Here is a 25,647-nt window from a genome sequence, read left to right as displayed (position 1 = left end):
ATTATCTATATATCTTTGTCTATGGACACTGGATGGCCTGGGTGAAGCAAATCGGCAGTTGATACTCTACCCCGTTTGAACGTCTCCACCCACCTCGTCACTGTTCTATAGGGCATGGCATGCACACCTAATGCTTCCCGCAGCTCTGCATGGGTTTGGCGTGCATCTCTGCCGTGGAGAACTGCTATTTTAATATACGATCATTGCTCCTGGTCGTTGACTTGCATTTTGTTGCGCTCTCACTCTCACACTGAACTTGGGAGCATGCTTAGACCCACACTGTTGTTTACATACATCATCTAGTGGCATCATACGCAAGTACATACAGTACATTTCCAAATGCATATCTTATATTTTCTGTGTTGTCTCCTTTTTGCGAGGAAGAAAATAGTTGCCATGACTTATTGACTCAACCTACATATTTTTCTATTACATTACCTTTGAATTTTAATATATATTAAAGAATATGCCAAGTGCAAAAAAAAAAAAGAGAGAGACTCAATCCAGCAATTACGGAGCTTGAATGCTAACCACTCGACCGCTGCCATATTGTGCTCATTATCGCAATGCACTGGTCTATATTCGATGTGAAAACTTCTCTTGTTATTTTCTCAAGAATGCCTTACTATTTGCATATTGTGTTGTCCTAATGGACTACTAAAAGTGTACAAAGTTTGAAGATAATCTGTGATCTGAACGTCGTGGCCACCCCTTGTTAGATGGTGTCAAGCACTTCCCAAAAGGGAGCAACCATATTTGTTTTATTGACTTTATGCTTTTACTCTATTCCCCTTTTGTGTCCTATTTTAACTTTCTTTCTTTGTTACTTTTTGTGAAAGAAGAGATTTGGTTTGTGGTGACCACCATGTAATTTATTTTGGGATGCTCAATTGTGGCATAGTTTCCTCTACTGCAGTTATACTATTCTTGTAATGGCAAAATAATCCAAAGAATGATCCTCAGCAGGGCTTCATGCTGTATTTCTGGGTTGTAAGAAAAGAAGGTTTTATGGTATGAACATCCTGGACCCATTTATGATAAGAAATCTGTATCCACCTGTGAATAATATAAAGGCTGTTTGCTTGTAATCACACCTGTGATTTTCTTTCCTATTTTTAATTATTTGTTTTCTGCTTCATTGCTTGCCCAGCGCCATCAGCTTATTCCGTCCCTACCCAGGTTATATGAGTGAATCGTATCAATGGAATTTCATTGTAACTATTTTTTTAAAATAGAGGATAATAATTGCTTTTATGCAAATCAACAGTAAAATAAGCAGTAAATTAATAAATACCATCATTACAGGCAAAATGTCCAGTGCGTGGCTAAATGGTTAGCGTGCTGGCCTTTGGTCACATGGGTCCCGGGTTCTATTCCTGGCAGGGTGGGGAATTTTAACCGTCCTTGGTTAATTTTGCTGGCAAGGTGACTGGGTGTATGTGTCATCTTCATCATCATTTCATCCTCATCATGATGCGCAGGTCGCCTACGGGTGTCAAACAAAAGACCTGCACCTGGCGAGCCGAACATGTCTTTGCACACTCTCGGCACTAAAAGTCATACTCCATTTCATTTACTGCAGAAATACACTGGGTGAAAAAAATATCCAAATACCATGAAACAAGGAATGTAGAATACAGAAATTTTGGCAATATATTTGTTGAGGTAACATATTTAATTGATTGAAGGTACAAGACTACAGGTTAATATCTGTACGAGGAAAGCCGTTGCAAATGTGCCATGCTGGTCCATTAATAACCAGTGTAATCACCTGATAGTTGAATGCAGGCATGCAAATGTGCATGCATTATGTTGTACAGGTGCTGGATGTTAGCTTGTGGGTTGGAGTTCCATGCCTGTTGCACTTGGTCAGTCAATACAAGGACGGTTAATGCTGGTTGTTGATGACGCTGGAATTGTCCATTGATATCCTATATGTGCTTGACTGGAGACAGATCAGGGGATCGATTAGGCCAAGGCAACCTGTTGACCTTCTGTAGAGCACATTGGGTTACAGCAGCTGCATGAGGGTGTGCATTATCCTATTGGAAAACAACCCCGGGAATGTTGTTCATGAATGGCAACAGCACAACAGGTCGAATCAGCAGGCAGACGTACACCTCTGTGGTCACAGTGCATTAATAATAATAATAATAATAATAATAATAATAATAATAATAATAATAATAATAATCTTGGAAGGGAGGGTGCGATCAGCCGTTGAGAGGAAGTTGGATGAAAACCAGTGTGGTTTCAGACCACAGAGAGGCTGTCAGGATCAGATTTTCAGTATGCGCCAGGTAATTGAAAAATGCTACGAGAGGAATAGGCAGTTATGTTTATGTTTCGTAGATCTAGAGAAAGCATATGACAGGGTACCGAGGGAAAAGATGTTCGCCATATTGGGGGACTATGGAATTAAAGGTAGATCATTAAAATCAAAGGCATTTATGTTGACAATTGGGCTTCAGTGAGAATTGATGGTAGAATGAGTTCTTGGTTCAGGGTACTTACAGGAGTTAGACAAGGCTGTAATCTTTCACCTTTCCTGTTCATAGTTTACATGGATCATCTGCTGAAAGGTATAAAATGGCAGGGAGGGATTCAGTTAGGTGGTGGAAATGTAGTAAGCAGTTTGGCCTATGCTGACGACTTGGTCTTAATGGCAGACTGTGCTGAAAGCCTGCAGTCTAATATCTTGGAACTTGAAAATAGGTGCAATGAGTATGGTATGAAAATTAGCCTCTCGAAGACTAAATTGATGTCAGTAGGTAAGAAATTCAACAGAATTGAATGTCAGATTGGTGATACAAAGCTAGAACAGGTCGATAATTTCAAGTATTTACGTTGTGTGTTCTCCCAGGATAGTAATATAGTAAGTGAGATTGAATCACGGTGCAGTAAAGCTAATGCAGTGAGCTCGCAGTTGCGATCAGCAGTATTCTGTAAGAAGGAAGTCAGCTCCCAGACGAAACTATCTTTACATCGGTCTGTTTTCAGACCAACTTTGCTTTATGGGAGCGAAAGCTGGGTGGACTCAGGATATCTTATTCATAAGTTAGAAGTAACAGACATGAAAGTAGCAAGAGTGATTGATGGTACAAACAGGTGGGAACAATGGCAGGAGGGTACTCAAAATGAGGAGATAAAGGCTAATTTAGGAATGAACTCGATGGATGAAGCTGTACGCATAAACCGGCTTCGGTGGTGGGGTCATGTGAGACAAATGGAGGATAGGTTACCTAGGAGAATAATGGACTCTGTTATGGAGGGTAAGAGAAGTAGAGAGAGACCAAGACGATGATGGTTAGACTCGGTTTCTAACGATTTAAAGATAAGAGGTATAGAACTAAACGAGGCCACAACTCTAGTTGCAAATCGAGGATTGTGGCGACGTTTAGTAAATTCTCAGAGGCTTGCAGACTGAACGCTGAAAGGCGTAACAGTCTGTAATGATAATGTATGTATGTATAATAATAATAATAAGAAGAAAAATGCTATTTGTTCGGGGCATCAACCTAGAAAGATCTTTTGCTCCTACTTGCACCATATGTTATGAACCTGCATGTGTTTGGAAATTGCAGAAATGTAAAGCGTTGATTGTGAGGAGAGGAACATTAAGGATGACAAACACCCAGTCCCCAGGCCAGGGATATTAATAATTTACAATTAAATATCCCTGACCCTGCCACAAATCGAACCTGAGGTCACCGGGTGACAGGCGGACGTGTTGTCCCCTACACCACAGGGCTGGACAGTCATAGTGCATGGGATAACCACGAGAGTGCTCCTGCTGTCATAGGACATTGCTCCTCAGCCTAGAACTCCCGGTGTAGTTTCAGTGTGTCTACACCACAAACAGGTGGAATGCAGGAGGTCACGTGTCCTAACCAACATGGGCCAATAAGGTAGATGTTGGGCCCCTTTAAACAAGCATCATCATCATCATCATCATCATCCAACCAACACACGGCCATCGCTGGCACCAAGGCAGAACCAGCTTTCAGTGGAAAACACAACAGACCTCCACTCCATCCTCCAATTATGCTCTTGCTCGACACCACTGAAGTCGCAGGTAGCGGTAGTTTGGGGTGAATGGAATTCATGCCACAGGGCATCTGGCTCAGGGCTGTCCTTCAAGTAACCGATTTTGAACAGTTTGTTGTGTCGCTGTAGCACCATCTGCCGCTCAATTTGCTATTGCAGACACTGTCTGCTGCGTCACAGCCATATGCTGAATACGGCGGTCCTCCCTCTCGATGGTGCCATGGGGATGTCTGGAGCCCGGTCTTCTTGCGAGTGCACCTTCTTGTGACCACTGCTGCCAGCACATATGGACAGTGGAGATATTCCTGCCAAGTTGTTCTGCAATAGCGCAGAAGGGAAACCCACCTTCACGCAGTCCTATTATACGGCCTCATTCAACCGCAGTGCGCTGTTGAAAGTGGCCTCTTCATTGTTGTAAATGCATTCTTGACCTACTCAGAGTCACTCTGTCCAGTCTCCAGGTCTTGCACAGTATAACCTATGTTTAAAGCAAAGTCATGGGGTCGCTACTAGCACCACACTAATGCGATTTGCAGGAAATTTGAATCACCATTATCTTTCAGATGTATAAGCATGCCTGTCAATGTCCATTAATCTAGCACAACTCCTTCTTGGTATTCGGATATTTTTTTCCACCAGTGTTATACACACTTTGCTACTTTATGACTGTGAATTTTACTACGTCACAGCATTTCAGTATGTCTTTTGTTCATGTAACACTTGTGTGTGAATTCTCAGGAAGAGAACGTGTTATGACATGTCATTAGGGCGGGTTGTTTACTTTGGCCCATAACTCATTAATTATTATAATTATTGATCCAGGGATCATGTTGTTTTTTTTGTTTCAACAAAAATCATCTTCTGTCTTACGATATACTTTTCACCTCCATTTTCCCATTTGAACTGTTCGCGCTAATCATGATGGACAAAGATACTGAGAATACAAGACATAGCACTCCCATTTGTTGATGCTAACCCTGGTCCTCAAGAAGGAAACTGAAGATAGAAAGATGAAGTGGAATGCTACAGAAGGGAGTTGTGTCTACAGCGAAATATTTGCTCTTGGTATGTATGTATATTTCTGTAGTAATAGTGGTATTTATTAATTTACTGCTGATTTTACTGTTGATTTGCATGAAAGCAATTATTACCCCCCATTTAGAACAGGAATTATACACAAATTTCATGGATACAATTCATTCAATCATTTTCAGTGCTGCCGACAGTGGGCTCTTAGAACACTATCTCCTGAATGCAAGCTCACAGCTGTGCACCCCTAACAGCATGGTGAACTCACTCAGTTCTAAAGCAGCTCTTGCCATTTATGTAAAGAACTTATGAGCCCTATTTGTTTGTTTCGTATTATCCCACCAAGGTTGTTTTATCTAATAAATTTTGTTCTCTTTCTTATTTCCTTTTTTTTCATGGTAGAGTAGTTATTTCTGCCTTCCCCGCAAAGGATTGATGAGTTCAAATTAAGAGTTCTTTCTCGGGTGGTCCCGAGCCTCATGTCCCTATCCTATATCATTATCCAATCCCGACAATAGTCTCCGTTCGTTAGCTAGGAGTGGTTGGAAAGGAAGGGATGGGTATCAGTCATCAAAATTGAGTTTCGAAGGGACTGTGGAAAACTGGCAGTGTACAAGGATGAAAATTGTGAGATCTTGGCCAGATACTTCGAGAAACTGTTAAATTATGAAGAGCCCAAAGATAAATTTCCTTGAAAAATTCTAGGATGAGGATTCACTGGACAAAAAAAAAGAACTTCATAAAATAGTTGTGGAACTAAAGAATAACAAAGCTGCAGGTGAAGACTCAGTCACATTAGAAATGCTGAAAAGTGTTGGATAAATGACAATTAAAACTTTAAGGCATAATCAGTAAGTATCTGGGAATCAGAAGTAATCACTAATGAGTGGAAAACTGCTCTGATTCATCCTTTACATGAGAAAGGTGATAAAATGGATCCTAATAACTCTTGTGGCATTTACATTGTCCCCATAACATGTAAGGCACTTTGCAAAGCACAGCAGAGGAGGCTAGTGAGCAAATAGATCATCAGCTTGGAGAATGTCATGTAGGCTTCAGAAAAGGTAGAGCATGCATGGTACAGATTTGGAGCCTGAAAAGGTACTGGAAATCTATATCTTAAAAGATTTGATAGTTGTCCTTGTAGACTTCAAGAACCGGGCAAGTTGTCTGTGCATTTGGGGGCGCACAGCTGTGAGGTTGCATCCAGGAGATAGTGGGTTTGAACCACACTGTCAGCAGCCCTGAAGATGTTTTTCTGTGGTTTCCAATTTTCACACAAGGCAAATGCTGGGACTGTACCTTAATTAAGGCTACAGCGCTTCCATCCCGCTCCTAGGCCTTTCCTGTTACATCGTCACCTTAAAATTGTGGTGTACCAACAACTGAAAAAGAGGGCAGTCAAACAACTGGTGACACAACATCGCAGCCGAGATCTTCGATTGTCAGCACTACCACGAAAGAGACAAGAGGCCATCCCAGCGCGAAATCTCGCCAACTACTTAGGGTAGGCCTCAATAAAAACACAAGACACAGGACTGGGAAGCGATGGAATCTGAGCAGAACCAAAGGCCGAAAGGAACTTCAACAGAGAGTGGATCCAGAGGAATAGGATAGAACAATTCATGCGAAATACCCTAAAACACTAAAGCATTTTAACCACATGAAAATTTAATAAGTATGAATAAATAATCCATAAAATTTTAAAAGAAACAAGAAATTAAATAAGAATAGGAAAAAATAAATTCATTCACTGGAACTATATTAAATCATGAATGGTGTAATACCTTTAAAAATATATATATCTTGCACACAAACTTCAGCTCCTTTTTTTAAAAGAAAACCTTTATATCAGTAGTCATTTGACTATTTGGTAGAGAGCTCTCAATGAACCCTTTTAGTAGACTTATCTCCACAGTATTGAAAAGCTTTGAAAATGTCAACACCATTTAAAATTCACACAAGAAATAAAATTAATAAGTTAAACGAGAAGGGAAGAAACACATCCCAATCAACATTTTCAAAATACTACAAGTGTAGGAGGCCAAGTAAGAACTAAAAAAATTCACAAATCGGGGACCTGTCAAAACACGACATACTCGCACCAAAAATAGTTAATTTCACCAAATCCCATTACACATTTAACAGTAGAAACATTGTGGCGATCACATTTCTTAAATCACGTTGCCAATGTTATTTAATGAGGTATAATAAACCCCATTCATCATCAATCAGGTCTTACTTGACCACTATCCCACACGAGCGTCTGCTCCACAATGCTACTTGAATGGCAGTCCACTCATAATGGTCATGTTATCCTTATCATATGTCATATCTAATCAATACCCACTATCTTGATGTAACAGTGACATAACTGTTGTAAGATGGAGCAACACATTAACGTTAAAGCAAGTTAAGCTCCAAAAGGATAATGGCACCTTCAGTATTATATAGAAAATAAATAAGTTCCAAGAAAACCTAATACTAATAATAATAATAATAATAATAATAATAGCCCAAGAAAATTAAGTTTAGGGGCCGATGACCTTTGATGTTAGGCCCCTTAAAACAACAAGCATCATCATCAAGAAAATTAAGTAGAACACATCTGAGAACGACAAATTTAAATATTAACAATGTTAATGTCCTCTATTTTCCCGGCAGGCTCACCCGGTGAACGAGAGTCCCGGACGTGGACCGTTCGCTCACTGGCTTTGCTTATATTTAAGAGCAGGTAAAGTTCAAGGACTGACAACAATGGAAAAACAATGAAAACAATAGGTTTGACATTTATTATAAATAGCACTTCACTGAACATGAAATAAACACAATTTTTAACAATATAATCTTGCTGATAATTGTTTGAATTCTTCTCCTAAGGTTTTCTGATACAATAATAACTTCTTTCTCCTTCCATAACGAAGCCTAAATTTAAGTGAAATATAAATAAAGTAAAAATTAGCCCACATCTGGCTTTTAGAAAAAATATTGAGGGCAAACCTCTTCCTGACGTCTATCAAATTATTAACAAATTGCAAAGAAATTTTAACAACAATATGCTATCCCAGTAGCATTTCTCTTAGCTCAGAAAAAATTATAACTTCAATTTCATAAAGAAAAATTAACTGATAATGGTGTCGTCATAGTCTACATATATTATTAGAAAATATTACATTATTATTTATCTTATTCATGGATAAGTTCCATTGATGTTGAATCAACTTTCTGACCCAATTCATCTGGATTACACCCTCGAAAATATCTCAATTAACATAACTTCAATTCACTTAATCATGTCTGTTTTAGACTTTACAAAAATTTATAATGTTCTCAAGAATGATTATTTCCATGAAAATTCTTCTAATGTGCTTTAAATAATGAATGACATCAATTAACTCATATTACATGACACCTTGAAAAGTATTTATTTACAATATTTAACAGTTCTGTACTTTGCTCATACGCAAATGAAATAATAAACACCTGTTCAATTTTAAATAGTACGTCAATGTCAACTTTTTGTAGATTTGTGATAAAATTGAATTCTGGAATTTAGTTTTAAGTTTTGATTTTTATTTTAATCATGTCCATGGAATATTCAGACGATGGTATCTGGTAAATCACTCAACATTAATTGAATTATGATTGAATCTGGGCAGTCACTTAGAAAAGAAAATAGTACAATTAACACAATATTGATCATCTAAAAATCAGTAATTCAGTATTCAGAAGAATTGGTCGACAATTACCACGCACATAATTAATGGCTAAACATCAATGTCATCGGACATGTGGTTCATGAGTCGCAATAAATTATTATTACTCCTCAATTTCATCCACATTATATAACACGTGCTCCAAATTTGCAGTAAACATGGTACTCAAGATACATGCTTCTCCAAATATAATCACAAATTAATCCCACAGGATCACCATATTCCAGGCACATAATCCACCAATAGAGCACACATCAACATAACAGAAAAAATCAGCAAATATCATTTATCATTCATGACGATTAATTTTAGTTTAACTGGACCTTCAGTTATTATGATTATTATTATTATCATTGCTGATTATTAATTCTGCCCAAAAATAAATCTGAATCTACTGCTGAATTTGATGACACTAACATGCATAACTCCACAGAAATACATAAGGTGAAATGGCCATTGAAATTCAACATATGAGGTATGACGTAGTTCTGTCCCACATGAGTTCATACAGTTTGATATAGTTTCAAATAAAATTATATTTTATCAGAGAGGTCTCTGATTTTTAAATATTACTTTAAACCTTCAGAGGGACATTAGACTAATATCTGAAGACATTCACTGACCAACTACGCTAATAGAATCCAACAAATCACTCACACACAATGTAACAACACTACCATTACACCATTGAGAAAGAAGGATGAAGATGTACCATAATACAACTATTCTAATAGGAATACTAACATCAATGAAAAGGATCGTACTACTTCTACATAGATGAACAGTGAAATGTTACAAAAATATACTCAATTTCTGCTGGAACTGGATTTCGCCTCCAATGAAGGAATCTGCTCAGATGTTGATCTGCGTCCAGTCGCTAACTCCCTTGTGCTAGATGGCCTACATTTTAGCACAGCATATCGACAGCAAAGTCCATTTCCAGGTGCAAATTAGTGGCTCTTCTAGAAGATGGATGAGACATCCTGGCGAATACAATTGTGACATGTCACGATGATAGCTGAAACTGGCACAAACAGTTTAGAATTTTATCATACACGACCACGTGGAGAAATTATGAAGATACGCAACTTGGTTCAGAAAAATCTGTAGCACTCGGAGAACATCGAAATCAGAGAGAAGGTTTATTCCTTATGCACACGTTTTCAACTGGAGGTGTGGCATTACATTGCTTTGTAATTGGACATCACACTTTTTCCTGATAGGCTATCATTATTCTAGAAAGTACAGCTTCAAGTATATTCGCCTCTCGCTAGCGATATGGAGCAACCTTGGGAAATTCCTGGACGGTCACGTGACTGCGGTGTGCTGGTCGATCATCTGGCCAGAAAAATCAATACTCACTTGACCCCAAACTTGTCAAACCAGTTTCCTGAATGAAGACACGGCTGTGCCTGTATAAACTTTTAACATTACACACTCAATGAAAGAATGATACCAGCTATTATCCACATATAATCTAATACTTATTTTAGGTCAAGTTTGAAGGGGACACTAATAACATGCTACTAGGCCTTGGCAGAGCCTAGAATAGTTTTAAATATAATACTGAAAGAACACTTAATTACAGAGACCACAGTTGTTTGGTTTTAAGGGCGTCAAGTTACGTACCAGATATCACCTTGAAATTTATAGGCGAACACTTTTAAACTTCTTGAAATATTATTTCAGGCAATGAAGACCACATTTGAGGCATTTTCACACAATATCACAGGAAATATCCATGCAACACCCTTGCGCTGCACTGCAATATATTTCACTCTGACATGTTTACATTCTATCGTAGGTTATGATCTTAATTTCCATGTTGATGTATAACTAATAAGATAGAGTTTGAGGGATGTTCCACCATTCAGCTCTCTCTTATCAACTCTATCTTAGTATGTTTACATTCTGGAGACTCCTGGTATTAACAAAATCATGGTAGACAAGCTAACTTTCACACAAAATATGTTTTCGAAACTTACCGACAAAGAGATCCATTAATAATCCTTACAGATTCCCTTTTATTAAACAGTGGCATATAACACACGGTTAGTATTTAAAACAAAATTAAATAACACTGCAACCAAAACAAATTAACCCGTCACACAGCAGGCACAATGTAAGTAAGAGAGGCTCCATAGCAATTTCAGTCCCTTAACTAGGGTGGACGGCAATAATTTCCCCTAGCCATAATGGCTAGATGCAGTGTCACTGCAAACACAGCCATGTGGGAAACGATTCAAAGCCAACTCCCTGTTCACAGAGTAGTAACACAGGTCAACGCATGTCGACAATTGACTCACGCCCCGTGGAGTCAAGGAATAAAAGCCATAGACATTAGTCCACGAGGTCCAGTCAAGATATTAAATGTACTACAAGTAACAGATTGAAGCCAATTGCTGTCTAGCAGTTCATGGGGCATTGTTAAATGATCCATTTTAAATTCCGTAAGTACTAACATTTATAGATGGCAGTAGTTATACCAGTCCCCTTTAAATTATACCGCCATAAAACAAGTTGTAAGAAAAAGACTTGAAGAAAGCATATGATTAGGTCAGCAGGGAAGAGTTTATCATTTTCATGTTCCGTATGGATGGCAATATAATTATTGTAGACAAGTAAGATACTCCACTTACTCAATACAATATAAAATTAATTCTTCAATTTATTTTAATCATGCTACTAGTTTCAGTCTATTTATATTAGCCCATCATCTGCCATAAGGTCGTTAAATACTTAAAAAACTAATTGGCCATACACATAACAAAAATGGACGGCATAGTACTTGAAAATATTTCTGATCTAAAAAGAGTCAGTCTTGAAGATGTAACACAACATTTGAAAATTCTTATGATCTGTTGGTATAATTTGATAAATATAAATCACTGTCTTCAGGATCGGTGAGTAATTTGTTAAACACTTGTATGAAATTAAAAGCAATTGGTGAAAAATTAAGATAGAATAGTTTCAGGAACTGGTAGGCCCATTTAAACAACAAGCATCATCATATCATCAGTGTATACCAGTGTATATGGCTTATGATGGCCTAATATCAGTAGGCCAGAACTAGTGTTGTAATTAAAATAAACTGAAGTACTAATTTCATATTGTACTGATTAGGTGCATTACTTCATTTATCTACAATAATTATACTGGTAGAGTTCGAAGTAGACACCAAAATAACTGAAAACCTGGATCAGATATAAACGGAACCCATTCGAAAGTAAAATTCATGGTAGAGCTTTCTAAGGAGTTTGAAATCTAAACAGGTGGCAAACTTGGTGATAGGCTATCTCTGGTTCTCGTCAGCTTTATTTTGGAAGCATTATCTGTGAATGGGAAATCAGGACAAGAAAGGACTTCTCAACCAAGTATACATTGGAGGATCAAGAAACAACATTAAGATCAACTGCTTTGCATTCACAGTTGATCTCACAATCATGTCTGGAAAACACTCACACAGATAGAGAGTAGATATATTTACTAAAGCAAGAAGCAGGTAAAGTAGGACTCCAAATTTCCTTTGAAAAAGACATATATATGACCAACATTAAAACAGCCTCTCACCACTTGAGACAGAGCATGGTATGATACAAAGATTTGACAGCTTCAAGTACCTCATAGGATATCAACTTCATGGTTCTGATCTGTATTGAATTGTAATCACAATAATAGATATTAAATTAATATATTGTAAATTAAGAATTGAAAGGTGGACCATTACAACATTAATTTAATAATTATTATTCAAGTATCTCGGTGAAATCATACAGCTGAATACTAGCAAGAGATAAGCCAACTACATCTGGCGAGAGAAGATGGCCGCTGCTTTTCGCAGGATACTTGTTCTATACAGAGAAAACCATGTCAAGGCAAGCTTAACTAAGATGCTACAGCACGGTGATTAAAAACAGTGTCTAATGATAGTGAATGCGTCCTAATGACAAGAATATTGGGACTAAAAGAAGCTGAGAAATTTGAGAGAAATATCCAAAAGTCCAATAATCTTAGATGACCCGTATAGGTTATGAGAAAGTGGAGAATTGTACCAGGAAAGTGAAAATTTGATTGAGTCAGTGGGAAAAAGAAGACTACAATTTTATGGACATCTGCTTAGAATGGATAAGAAGAGGCTGAGAAATCAGATTTTAAAAACTTTTGGCAGTAGTTCAAAAGTTTCTGACAAATGGTTCTGGGAGATAAAAAAAGGATTTTGAGCAATCTCAATTAAATAAGAAAGAAACCCTAACCCAAACAAAGTATAGATTATTGATGGACAGCTTCAGAATCTTCCATGATCATACCTGCCAAACCTTCCGTTTACTCAGAAACATATACCAATGTAAATGGTCCGTTATTGGACATTATAAATTTTCCAGCTAACTCATTCTTGGTTGCCAGCGTTTCGCCCTCGTGTGCTAGGGTGGGCTCATCAGTTGGTACCTAGCACACCTACCAATACGCTGGCTAGTGCATACCGTGGAGGCCACTGCGTAGGCTAACTGGAGCCACCGGCAGTGCCAATGCACTAAGAGACTCATTCAGGACAAATATTTCAGATTCCCCATGGGAATCAACATGTATATCATACTCAGAAACATTCCGTTTTTAACCTTGTCGTCCAATTTATTTTTAATTCTTTCCATTTTTGATTAATATAACCTCCAGTATGGTCAAGAGTCTTCCCGCAGAATAAAGGATAAATTCTTATGTGCTTCTGTAATTTATGCAACCTCATTTTCAAGCGCATTTGTTTGATGCTTTATTTCTCGAGTGTTTCGTTCGTCGCCTTATTGTATCGTGTTTCCTGCTTGCTACAGCAGCATGTGTGCTTTACAGCTGGGTGTTTAGGATGGCAATTGTCCTACAAGCAAGAGAGGTTAGCGTGTGCTAGCGACTCAGTTAATCGGGACTAAAATATGAGGCTTTTATTGTGTGGTTCACGCACTGTTAACATCGTTTCTGTGCATAATTTCATTGGAGTTGTAGGCCATGTATTTTGTCTTGAGAAACTGTGCTTTCCCCCCTGTCAACGTCATATGTTAATAATGAATGAGACACATTGGTTTATTTTGTATATGCTGGTTTTGTGTATTTCAGTGCATTTGCATTCATGCTTACTTCATAATTTTAATGAGTTGAATGTACTTCAGGAAACTATGTCGGTGACAGTTTCTGGTATTTTCTAATCATGATATAGCCAAAAAACATAACACACCTTATCTCCAAGTGTTCAGAGACACCTATAAAATTAAAATTCATTTTACAGTCTAATAAAGGAAATTATTATGCATTTTGTTGGTGTGTCGTTGTGATATAAATATTATCATTCTTATGTATGGGTCATAAATGAGAGTGAGCATTTTTAGGTTTTCTCAGTTTAAGATTTTTAATTTAATGATCAAATCTCGTTTTAACTATAGGTGTGCATGACTTTTATCCTGTCCTTTTTTCACTTAGACCATGGCACAATGTATGTGATGAAATCCAAGAAATAATAAATCTTCCTATTTTTGATTTCTAAATGTTGGCAGCTGTGCATTGTGAATGGAATCTGAAGAAAGAAGACAGGCTGCCAGAGAAAGAATGCAAAGATTTTAGACTGCAAAGAAGGCTTCCAGAAAAGTGTGATTGCTGTTTAATGAGGTCTCAAGTAGCCGTGCATGAATATAGTATTAATTGGTAAGGGAGTAGGGATTTTATGCCCTGATGTTGCCGTGGTATCAGGAGTATGTGCTAGGGCGGTTGTGATCCACTGTGGGCGATTTGAATTTTTCTGAATCAGCATTTTTGATTGGTGTAGTGTCAGCAAGGTCACTTACCTCTGACTTTACCACGGTCTTAATGTCATAACCTAACCTGTCAGCCCTAACATAACCTCACAGGCTCTCCTGAAGGATCCCTGTTGCTCAGGATATTGACCATGGTTGCAGGAGAGGGCCCTTGCTTAGTGCCAACACCTTTGTCCTCCAAAAATTACCAGTCTCTTTAGCTGTTCTCCTCCTCCTCTGGCTTGTAGTCCAAGGACAGGTGGATCAGTTTGAGAGATCAGCGGTTGGCATTCCATCTTACAGCAAAATGTGCGGATCTTGTAGAGCTCATGCTCATGTTCAGTGTGTGGGGGGTAAATCAGAAGATGGAGAGGGAATAGAATGCACTACAATATTGGACTGTGATGGGAGTGGATAGACTTCATTAGGTTGGTGACAGATGGTAGCAGCAGCCCAAATAAAAAAAGAAAGGTTGACCCAAAATTCAGGTGGTGACTATGTACTCAAAGAAAAGTTAAATGGGGAATGAAATAGAGTTTAGTATGAACTCATGAGATTAAAAAATAATTAACATGAAGAAAATAAAATACTCATCCGAGTAATGCTAGGTCAAAGGAAGTCTCATTAATAAGGTAATTATAACAGTTTAGTCAGATGGGTATCCTCTCTATCTTGATAAATTTTACAAAATAACCCTAACTTCATTCTTTGGCACTATTTGAATGAAGGAAAATATTAAAAAATGACAACGTAGATCACTAAATTGAAGACCTGAAATAAATAAGGCTCTATGCGCCAAAGTTACACATTTTGTGATACTGTGTGAAATAGAATCTACACGCCAAGCCTAACAATATATAAAGGGCTCAAACTGCCACAAATGATGGTGTAGTAATAATATCTGTTAACAGATGGCATGCTCTGTGCTCCATGCCAGTGCCTTCCATACTTCAAACTCATTTTCCTTAAAACTATTACTTTGGCACTTGGAGTCTTTTTTATTTCAAGTCTTCAATTGAGGATAATATTAAATCAGATCCAATGGCAATCACTTCCAAGTTTCCACTTCAATTCCTCTGTTAAAAATCCACAAGACCAAAGATCTGACTGTTTGATTCCCAAAATTAAGATAACAATCACAGAAGCCAACAAAAAATTATGCCACACCCACAATATACATGGTACAAAGAAAGAGGATTTTGTAGGATACTGAGGCTCAATAGGAAACACCCCTGTGAAATAAACAAATGGGGGTAACAGCCCAATAACACCCAGAAGAGAAGGGAAGAAACATACCAATGTACACCAGAAGAATCCATGGTAATTCCTAATTCACCAGAAAATCTTAATGGAATGGTAACATTAGTGACATATTTCATTACCTCCAAGGAGGTTTGATTCAATTAATAGAGGCATCTTGTCATCAATAAAATTAAAAAAGTTCTAATATACTCTTCATATGCTTTACTAAAACATCAGTTAAGGTAGGGTATAGGAAAATAATGAACAACAATGTACCAAAGTAATTTATATGGTAGAAAATATGAATTTAGATGGTTACCTAACCAGTAAGTTGAGTGCTCACTGCAATGAAATATAAAGATAACCATGTAAAATATCACAATGCCACATAATTAAGAAGGGACAACAAATTTACAGTTTGATATATTACATGTGGCATAACCTATCAAAATACAGTTTAGAAAGAAAACAAATATCCATGGGGATTCAGGTTAATTTCAAATTTAATTTGTTAATGGAATGCATTAAGAACATTTAAAATAAGGAGTTGACAAGGATTTTCTAAATTATTTTTAAAAAATAATAATAAAATAATAAAAATTAAATTTTATATACCATAACATACATATTTATAGAACAGAACCTCCATACAATTTCAAAAACAACAGTAAGTATTTAATAACAATACCATCCAATACTAGACACCATTTCCTACTATGTCCTAAAGTTTAGACGATTATCAGTATACTAAAAACATTCCATACATCATAGAAGCCTGATTAAACTATAATTTACCATGAACACAACTAATTTACCAGATAGTTACTTAAACATATTCAAGGGTAAAAATGTATCGGGTCATATGGAGGTACAGTTAGCTTTCATCCGGGAGATAGTAGGTTCGAACCCCACTGTCAGCAGCCCTGAAGATGGTTTTCCTTGGTTTCCCATTTTTACACCAGGCAAATGGGGCTGTACCTTAATTAAGGCCATGGCTGCTTCCTTCCCTTTCCTAGACCTTTCCTGTCGCATCATTGCCATAAAACCTATCTGTGTTGGTGCGACGTAAAGCAAATAGCAAAAAGAAAAAAAAAAGGCGAGGATAAAATTTAGGTCACCCTTGCTGATTGTAATACACTGACTGACAGAGCAAATGCAACACCAAGAAGGAGTGGTCAGAACTTTATGACAATTGCAGGGTAGACTGACGTCACTGAGGTATGCTCATGATGTGAAATGCGCCGCTGTGCTGCGCACGTAGCGAACGATAAATGGGACACGGCGTTGGCGAATGGCCCACTTCGTACCGTGATTTCTCAGCCAACAGTCATTGTAGAACGTGTTGTCGTGTGCCACAGGACAGGTGTATAGCTAAGAATGCCAGGCCGCCGTCAATGGAGGCATTTCCAGCAGACAGACGACTTTACGAGGGGTATGGTGATCGGGCTGAGAAGGGCAGGTTGGTCGTTTCGTCAAATCGCAGCCAATACCCATAGGGATGTGTCCACAGTGCAGCGCCTGTGGCGAAGATGGTTGGCGCAGGGACATGTGGCACGTGCGAGGGGTCCAGGCGCAGCCCGAGTGACGTCAGCACGCGAGGTTCGGCGCATCCGCCGCCAACGCCACGTCAACCGCCATTCTTCAGCATGTGCAAGACACCCTGGCTGTTCCAATATCGACCAGAACAATTTCCCGTCGATTGCTTGAAGGAGGCCTGCACTCCCGGCGTCCGCTCAGAAGACTACAATTGACTCCACAGCATAGACGTGCACGCCTGGCATGGTGCTGGGCTAGAGCGACTTGGATGAGGGAATGGCGGAACGTCGTGTTCTCCGATGAGTCACGCTTCTGTTCTGTCAGTGATAGTCACCGCAGACAAGTGTGGCGTCGGCGTGGAGAAAGGTCAAATTCGGCAGTAACTGTGGAATGCCCTACCGCTAGACAACACGGCATCATGGTTTGGGGTGCTATTGTGTATGATTCCACGTCACCTCTAGTGCGTATTCAAGGCACGTTAAATGCCCACCGCTACGTGCAGCATGTGCTGCGGCCGGTGGCACTCCCGTACCTTCAGGGGCTGCCCAAAGCTCTGTTTCAGCAGGATAATGCCCACCCACACACTGCTCGCATCTCCCAACAGGCTCTACGAGGTGTACAGATGCTTCCGTGGCCAGCGTACACTCTGGATCTCTCACCAATCGAACACGTGTGGGATCTCATTGGACGCCGTTTGCAAACTCTGCCCCAGCCTCGTACGGACGACCTACTGTGGCAAATGGTTGACAGAGAATGGAGAACCATCCCTCAGGACACCATCCGCACTCTTATTGACTCTGTACCTCGACGTGTTTCTGCGTGCATCGCCGCTCGCGGTGGTCCTACATCCTACTGAGTTGATGCCGTGCGCATTGTGTAACCTGCATATCGGTTTGAAATAAACATCAATTATTCGTCCGTGCCGTCTCTGTTTTTTCCCCAACTTTCATCCCTTTCAAACCACTCCTTCTTGGTGTTGCATTTGCTCTGTCAGTCAGTGTAAATATGGATGTTATAAGTAGCTGTCAATAATATGTAGTGCATATCATGCAATAATCCATTCACATGTTTAAAGCGACACTGCGTAACAACGCCAAAATTTTCATGACCAATATCAAACTTTTAATGCACCATATATAATACAGTTAGGTCAAAAATGTCACTTCATCAGTTTGGGGAAAAGAGTGTAGATTCCTTAAGAATTTCATGCCAAAAAGGTTTTATTACTTCCATGACTCCCAACTACATACTTTAACACACTATTTTGAGTTCACGCTAAGTTATTTTTATCTCATCTACATGATGTTCAAAATAAAAGCAGATGAGAATTAGGACAGTTTAAAAACACTTATTATTATTCCTTCATGTAGGGAGTGTGAAGGAATCTGTCCAGATTGTTTCTTCATTTTTACACTGGGACGACGCGCCATGGCTAGAGATTAGCCTGACATGCGTCCGATCACAATGGAGTCCAGCAGCAGACAAAGCCGCATTCAGGCAGCTACACAAGCACGAAAGCTTCCAGAAGTAAGCAGTGCCCTCACAATATAGTATGAACACGGGAAGGCAGATGGCACTGCAATGCATGTTATGGATCAAAGTCATGGTTCCTTGAATAATGATTCCACAAGGACACTTTACTTTTAGCAGAACTGATTGACAAGAGTTCAAGTCTTTACTGTGAAGAATGAAAAATGTGTTCACCAGTAGTTCAAGTCACATTAATTATCAAAATTATTTTATAGTCTGAAATAAATATCAATGCACAATTATAATTATGCTTCATCATTGTTTATGCCTAATAAGGCTTCATAGGTATCATGCAGTTAGTTAAGCAGTTTATGTCACTGAACTTTCAGGTTGCATTTGGGATAGTGGGTTTGAACACCTGTGTTGGCAGCCCTGAAGTTGGTATTCTGTGGTTTCCCATTTCCATACATTAATTAAAGCTACACTCGCTTCTTGCCAGTCCCTGCCCCTCATCATTGCCATAAGGTATGTCTGTGTTGGTGTGATATAAAAAAATCAGTAGTCTTGGCAGACTAATATGTAATATCACTTTCTGGCTATGAAAGGGGAGTAAGGGAAAACTAACCCCCTCCTCATTTATTTAGTAATAAACAGCAAATGTGAATCCAACATTGGTAGCACCCAGTTTGGTTTCTGTAAAGAACTTGGCACCAGAGAGACATTGCTGGGGATGGAGGTTTTGGTTCAAAGTTGCATAGACATCGCTGTGGATGTATGTGCTTGTTTTATTGATTAAGAAAACGTTTTTGACCTTGTGGAACATGGAAACCTTGCTGCATATCCTGCATGATATGGGCATGGATGGTAGAGATATCCAAATTATTGCCAACCTCCATTGGAATCAGACCACATCAGTTAAGGTTGAGTCCGGCTCCATGGCTAAATTGTTGGCGTGCTGGCCTTTGGTTGCAGGGGTCCCGGTTTTGATTCCCACCATGGTCGGGAATTTTAACCATCATTGGTTAATTTAGCTGGCACGGGGGCTGGGTGCATGTGTCGTCTTCATAATTTCATCCTCATCACGACATGCAGTCGCCTATGAGCGCTGCACCTGGTGAGCCGAACATGTACTCCGACACTCCCGGCACTAAAAGCCATATGACTGGGTGAGTTGGCCGTGCAGTTAGGGGCGCGCAGCTGTGAGTTTGCATCCGGGAGATGGTGGGTTCGAACCCCACTGTCAGCAGCCCTAAAGATGGTTTTCTGTGGTTTCCTCCTTTTCACACCAGGCAAATGCTGGGGCTGTACCTTAATTAAGGCCATGGCTGCTTCCTTCCCACTCCCAGGCCTTTCCTATCCCATCGTCACCATAAGATCTATCTGCGTAGGTGCAACATAAAACCAAAAGCCATATATGCCATTTCCATTTCAGTTAAGGTCGACAGCACAAACACCTGTGCTATTGAAATACAGCAAGCAGCGAGGCAAGGCACTGTTCTGTTTCTACTCCTCTTCAATATGTACTCTGAAAGTGTATTTTCTGAAGCATTAGCAGGAAATCAGGAGGGCATCTTTCTTAATGGGATCACAATAAATAAACTGCGATATGCAGATGATACTGTTCTGCGTGGAACAAGTGCTGAAGATCTGCAGACATTCCTAAACTGTGTGATTGAACACAGTTCTGTAGCAGGTCTGCGTTTAAACACTATAAAGGCCAAAGTAGTGATCATAAGTAAGCACATCATTCAACCTGTTAGTATGAAAATAACAGGTACATCACTGGAGCAAGTCCAGTGCTTTAAGTATCTCGGCAGCAAACTTGATCACAGACGGAACAATGGTGTTGAAATTAGGTCCCGGGTTGAGCAGGCAAGGACTGCAGTCAAGAAATTGAGCAAACTTCTCTGTAACAGGGACATTAAGATCAATCTCTGTTTACTTTGGTGTTATGTATCTTCTGTCTTATTTTGATGTGCCAAGACTTGGACCCTAACAGAGAACACTACCATTCGGGTGATGTGGTGCTACTGACGCCTGCTCCAAATATCATGGGTTGACAGAATGCATAACACTGAAGTATTCCAACACCTGAAAAAAGAGCTGGAGGTCATGCACAATATCAAAAAGACGAAACTTGAGTACTTTGGCCAAATCATTCAAAATAATATAGACTCCTTCAGACAAGGTAAAATTGAAAGAAGGAAAAGTAGGAGAAGGAGGAGAATATCTTGGCTGTGGAATCTACAAGAATGATATGGGCTCAGTACCACACTCTTTTCCGAGTCGCTGTGAACAAGAACCAACTGACATCCAATGAAGAGATGTTACAAAGAGAAGAAGATTTCTTTAGTATACCTTCTCTGTAATACCAGGGCTCTCTGTGGCAGTTGATTGTATCTGGTCTTATAACATACAACATGCGAGATGGTAAGCTGTACTTGCTGGTATAAAGGTTAGTGGTCTGAATTTTTAAAAATTGTCTCGTTTAGCTTGAATAGAATTATCATCAGTATTTTTGTACATTTTTCCTGATATCACAGTGATGTTTTAAGGGGTTTTATGTGTGATATGATTGCTCCACAATAAAAAGGTATCCCGGAGCATTCAAATAGAATGCTTTTCATCTCCTGAACTGCGCCCTTTGCTTTCAAGGATCCTCTACATGTAGAATTTTTTCCTAACCATTTGTATTATTTTGAAAATAACTCAAATACTTTTAGGGGTAATGAATTATCATGCTCATTTGTTGGTGACTAAACAGGTACATGGGTGCAAAGAGCATGCCTAATTTATATCCTTTCCCACAGGAACATTTTCAACTTGCATCAGAAATGATACCTGTGAAACAAGAAACCACATCAAAGTTAACAGAGCCAGGGTCAACAGAGGAAAACGCATTTGAGGTAATGTACATAATTTGATAAGCCATTGTCTGATAATGGAAATAGTGAGAAGATGGCCAAACAGATTTCTTAGTATGACCCTTCATTTCAATACCTGATATTTGAATGTCGTGGGGAAAATATGAACTTTTGTAACCTAATTTTCATACTTGCTTTAAGTTCTTCCAAGATCTTGCACTAGGTTGCAGATGGTATATTTCCAAAAACCTTCACTACATTTCATGTGGAAGCTGGTATGGAAGCTACTTATACTGTTCACTGTGTAAATATTTTTGAAAACACAGTTTCTACAAGTTATTATTCCATTGTTACCATTATTGACACTTTGTAAAACAAGTTGAGTAAACTGCCCTATTTCATTCAGAGAGTCCTTCCTTTTGAGCATTAACCCAATCACCTCCGGTTTGATGGTTCCGCACACTCACTTAAAAATCAGATTTAAATCACCCTCAACTTCAGTAAGTCATCCGGTCAGAAGTGCAGTGAACTGCTATGAAATAAATGCCATAAATTGAACAGCAGCCAGAATTTTCATGCACAGTTGTCAATGATGCATTCAAAATAATTGTATTCAACCAGTAATAACATCAGAACGGAACGTTTGTGTGGTAAATCTTGAAGCATTCGGGTATAAGTAAAGGCACTTAACACTTTTTGGGGTTTCATTACAGCGGGTCCATGAACTAAACAAAACCAGACAATTCTGATACAGATTCACCTACGTATTTGTATCTCAGTTCTCCTGACACCCCTGTAAAGTGATAACTTTCCCACACCCATTCACTATATTGAGTGGTACAGCTACCCCTATTCACTCAGTTTTATGCAACCCGCAGATTATAGCCTAACCTAAAAACATTGACATTGACTACTCACAGCGATGTCTGGTCTTACTACTCTTTCTTTCATTCATTTGTTTGTGTCAATGAAATTAGCATTATGATAAAATACTGGATGATTGTAAAAAATCGTGAAAATTCTGTATCACAGAAACTTCATGTACAGAGAATATGATGGCTGAATGACTAGAGGTAGTCTTGATATAACATCACAAATAACAGCTCGTGATAGTCGAGCTTACTAGAAGATAAAGGAAGAAAGGGTGCCTATTAGTGGGAGGTTCGAGTGCGGTATAGGACGATTGTTTAATTTTGTTGTTAAATGTTCGTGGGAGTCGCATTGTTATTGAAGACAAATCTAAATCATGATCAGTTCTCATGTTGCAGGCACTCTGTTATGTTCATTTCTAAGTAAGTCTTAAAAGAGTTATTTGCAGTAAAATAAGCTCCTACCAACAGAAGTGCAATGGCCTTGTGCTTGGCCATTTGATTAACCCCTCAGCGCCGACCTCTATACGTGGTATAGACCCCCTTTTCTTCCGTAGCCGCCGACCTCTATACGTGGTATAGACCCATATATGGTTTCGCATTTACGGCTATAGCGCGAAGAGTTTTGGTGTTATGGATATGCAAATTGTTTTGTTTCCAAGAAGACATTTTCGGGTTTATCAGTGTTATAAATAAGAATTGAAAATCGTTAAAGTGTGGTTGCTTTTGCAAGAGTAAGTATTTGTCAATTATGTCTGAGCACCAATCCCTGCTTTTTAAAAGTCCGTTTGTTTCATTCTTTCCCACAGAATAAAATAAAGAAATGATGATATGAGAAGTTTGTCTTTTTGTGTGATGTTCTTTGCTCTAATTTTGTATTAAGAGTGCGGTTTATTTATTATATTTGTCTTTATTTCTCAGCTTGTAGTCTTTTCGTAACTCTCCACGAGTGCTCTGTGTAGGCATCAGTTAGTGCTGCTTTCTGCCATACGACACGAGAAGCAGTTGTGCATGGTATCAAATACAGTAGAGACAATACACGACACTTACGGATTTCGCCTTGCTAAAATGGGAGACAATTTGACGGTGGCGCTCCTAGTGACTTGACCTGAACAAATCGTGCTAAATTCAAATATCAATGGAAATGTATATACGGAAATCGATAAATAAATTACGTCTAGAAAGAAAGTGGTATTGAGATATTAACTTCGAAGTTGCTAAAGCAATTCTGGATAAATGAATGAAGAATTATTTAAAAGGTTATTATTCATTTTTTTTTGCTAGGGGCTTTACGTTGCACCAACACAGTTAGGTCTTATGGCGACGATGGGATGGGAAAGGCCTAGAAGTTGGAAGGAAGCGGCCGTGGCCTTAATTAAGGTACAGCCCCAGCATTTGCCTGGTGTGAAAATGGGAAACCACAGAAAACCATATTCAGGGCTGCCGATAGTGGGATTCGAACCTACTATCTCCCGGATGCAAGCTCACAGCCGGGTTATTATTCAAAGACTGAAATTAGACATATAAACAAGGTGTGAAATGGACTGCTGTGAAATGGCTTGATCTTTCATTTATGCATTACTTTTTTGCTTTAGCATACCTGCCTGAAATCTTATGGTTGGATTTGTCTTTTTTCCTCATTTAAAAACAATGTATCATCACATTAAGACATTTGTCAATAAAACTATTGGCACATTCCTTACACATATGATGCAATGAATTAACATTTAATAGCTGGACAATTTTCCTCTTAACATGAAGCCTACTAACAGAAATAAAATCTATAAAATCCCGGCTTTAATCTGAGAAGAGGGATAAAAGAAAGAAAAGTTCGAAAATGTTGTCGATAGTGATGCTTTGAGGAATATTTACGTACAATTAGAGTAAAAATGTAACATACCCTTGGCTGTATAGTCGACGATTTTTTTAAAGTCTCTGGCCTGGAAATGATCTGAACAGATCTTATAATTCTTATACAAGCGTAACGTCCCTTCTTTCTTGTACACTTTATCCAAATCGCTTCTATGACATTTCAAAACCCACAGATCACACCTACAACAACACATCGGTATTGAAGGTTAACTTCTGCACTATAGAATAAAATATGCGTATTATATTTTAAGCCCGTTAAAACATGAGTCGAGCAGGTCAGAAGATTATGAAGTACTATAAAAATCTCTGTCACTGGAAGAATATATATGGAAACACAATATTACTTACATGTTCTTGTCACGAGGGAACCTGAAGAACGAGCGCGCATTTTGCTCTACTTCGTAATTACTGCAGCCAAACACAGCACATACCTTTCCCCTCATGTTGAGAGGAGATACCAAGGAATGACACACGCTACTATTTAATTATGTCAGCTCACTGAAAATGCATAAATAACACCAAAAACTTCACACAAAAATACATGTGCTCTTATGACAGAATCAGTACCGTTCAGGTCTATCCGCTAGAGTGAGCTCCAATAGCTGTCCCTCGATATCTCGCTCAGTGTCATGTATTGTCTCTACTGTATTTCATCAAGACCAACTACAACCTATAATATTGTAGTTGGTCTTGATTTGATGGTATATATCTCGTTTGAAAGACGATGTATCGACCTTTTAATCTGAAATATGTATCGAGTTGGTTTGATTCGTCATAAATGTTATTCCCCTCATTCAGTTTCGTTCTGCCGCTTTCGGTCCCGCTGCAGCTTCATCAGCTTGTGTGACGCACCGCGCTCAATGGCTAGCTCCTGCTGAGAGTAACATGCTTGAAATATTGTATAATTCAAATGGAAGTTTAGTCGGAAGTAGTAGTGGCAGTATTAGCAGTAGTGATAATGAAATAGATGATGTGGCTGTGGCCGATGCAGTGGTAAATGATAAGAGTGACGATGAGGAGGAACCAGTACTTGGAAATTTCGTGTAGGAGACTATAGATACGCATACAGGTCAAAGGGAAGTTTTCAACAGTGAATTATGATTCCTAGATTCTCTAATAATATTTAGACAAGTCACAGGGACAAACATTGAGCATTTATCTTATCGGGTTCAGCTGATGGAAGGTTTGTTTACGTAGCACAAAATACGCTTCATGGGCGGGAAACGAA

The 25,647-nt window shown here is 38.9% G+C and overlaps 1 protein-coding gene across 1 annotated transcript in view; it reads left to right on the top strand.

The window, feature by feature from the left end:
* LOC136884661 (gastrula zinc finger protein XlCGF7.1) overlaps window positions 1–25,647 on the top strand; it is a 73,773-nt gene that overhangs the window by 5,560 nt on the left and 42,566 nt on the right. The window contains exon 3 of the mRNA XM_068230137.1: window positions 21,625–21,720. Coding sequence (XP_068086238.1) covers window positions 21,625–21,720 — 96 coding nt within the window. The remainder of the gene's footprint in view (window positions 1–21,624; window positions 21,721–25,647) is intronic.

This window comes from Anabrus simplex, chromosome 13 (genome assembly GCF_040414725.1).
Source record: "Anabrus simplex isolate iqAnaSimp1 chromosome 13, ASM4041472v1, whole genome shotgun sequence".
Classification (NCBI taxonomy): Eukaryota; Metazoa; Arthropoda; class Insecta; order Orthoptera; family Tettigoniidae; genus Anabrus; species Anabrus simplex.
The sequence above is the reverse complement of the archived record's forward strand: the minus strand, read 5'-3'. Positions and strand labels throughout refer to the sequence as shown.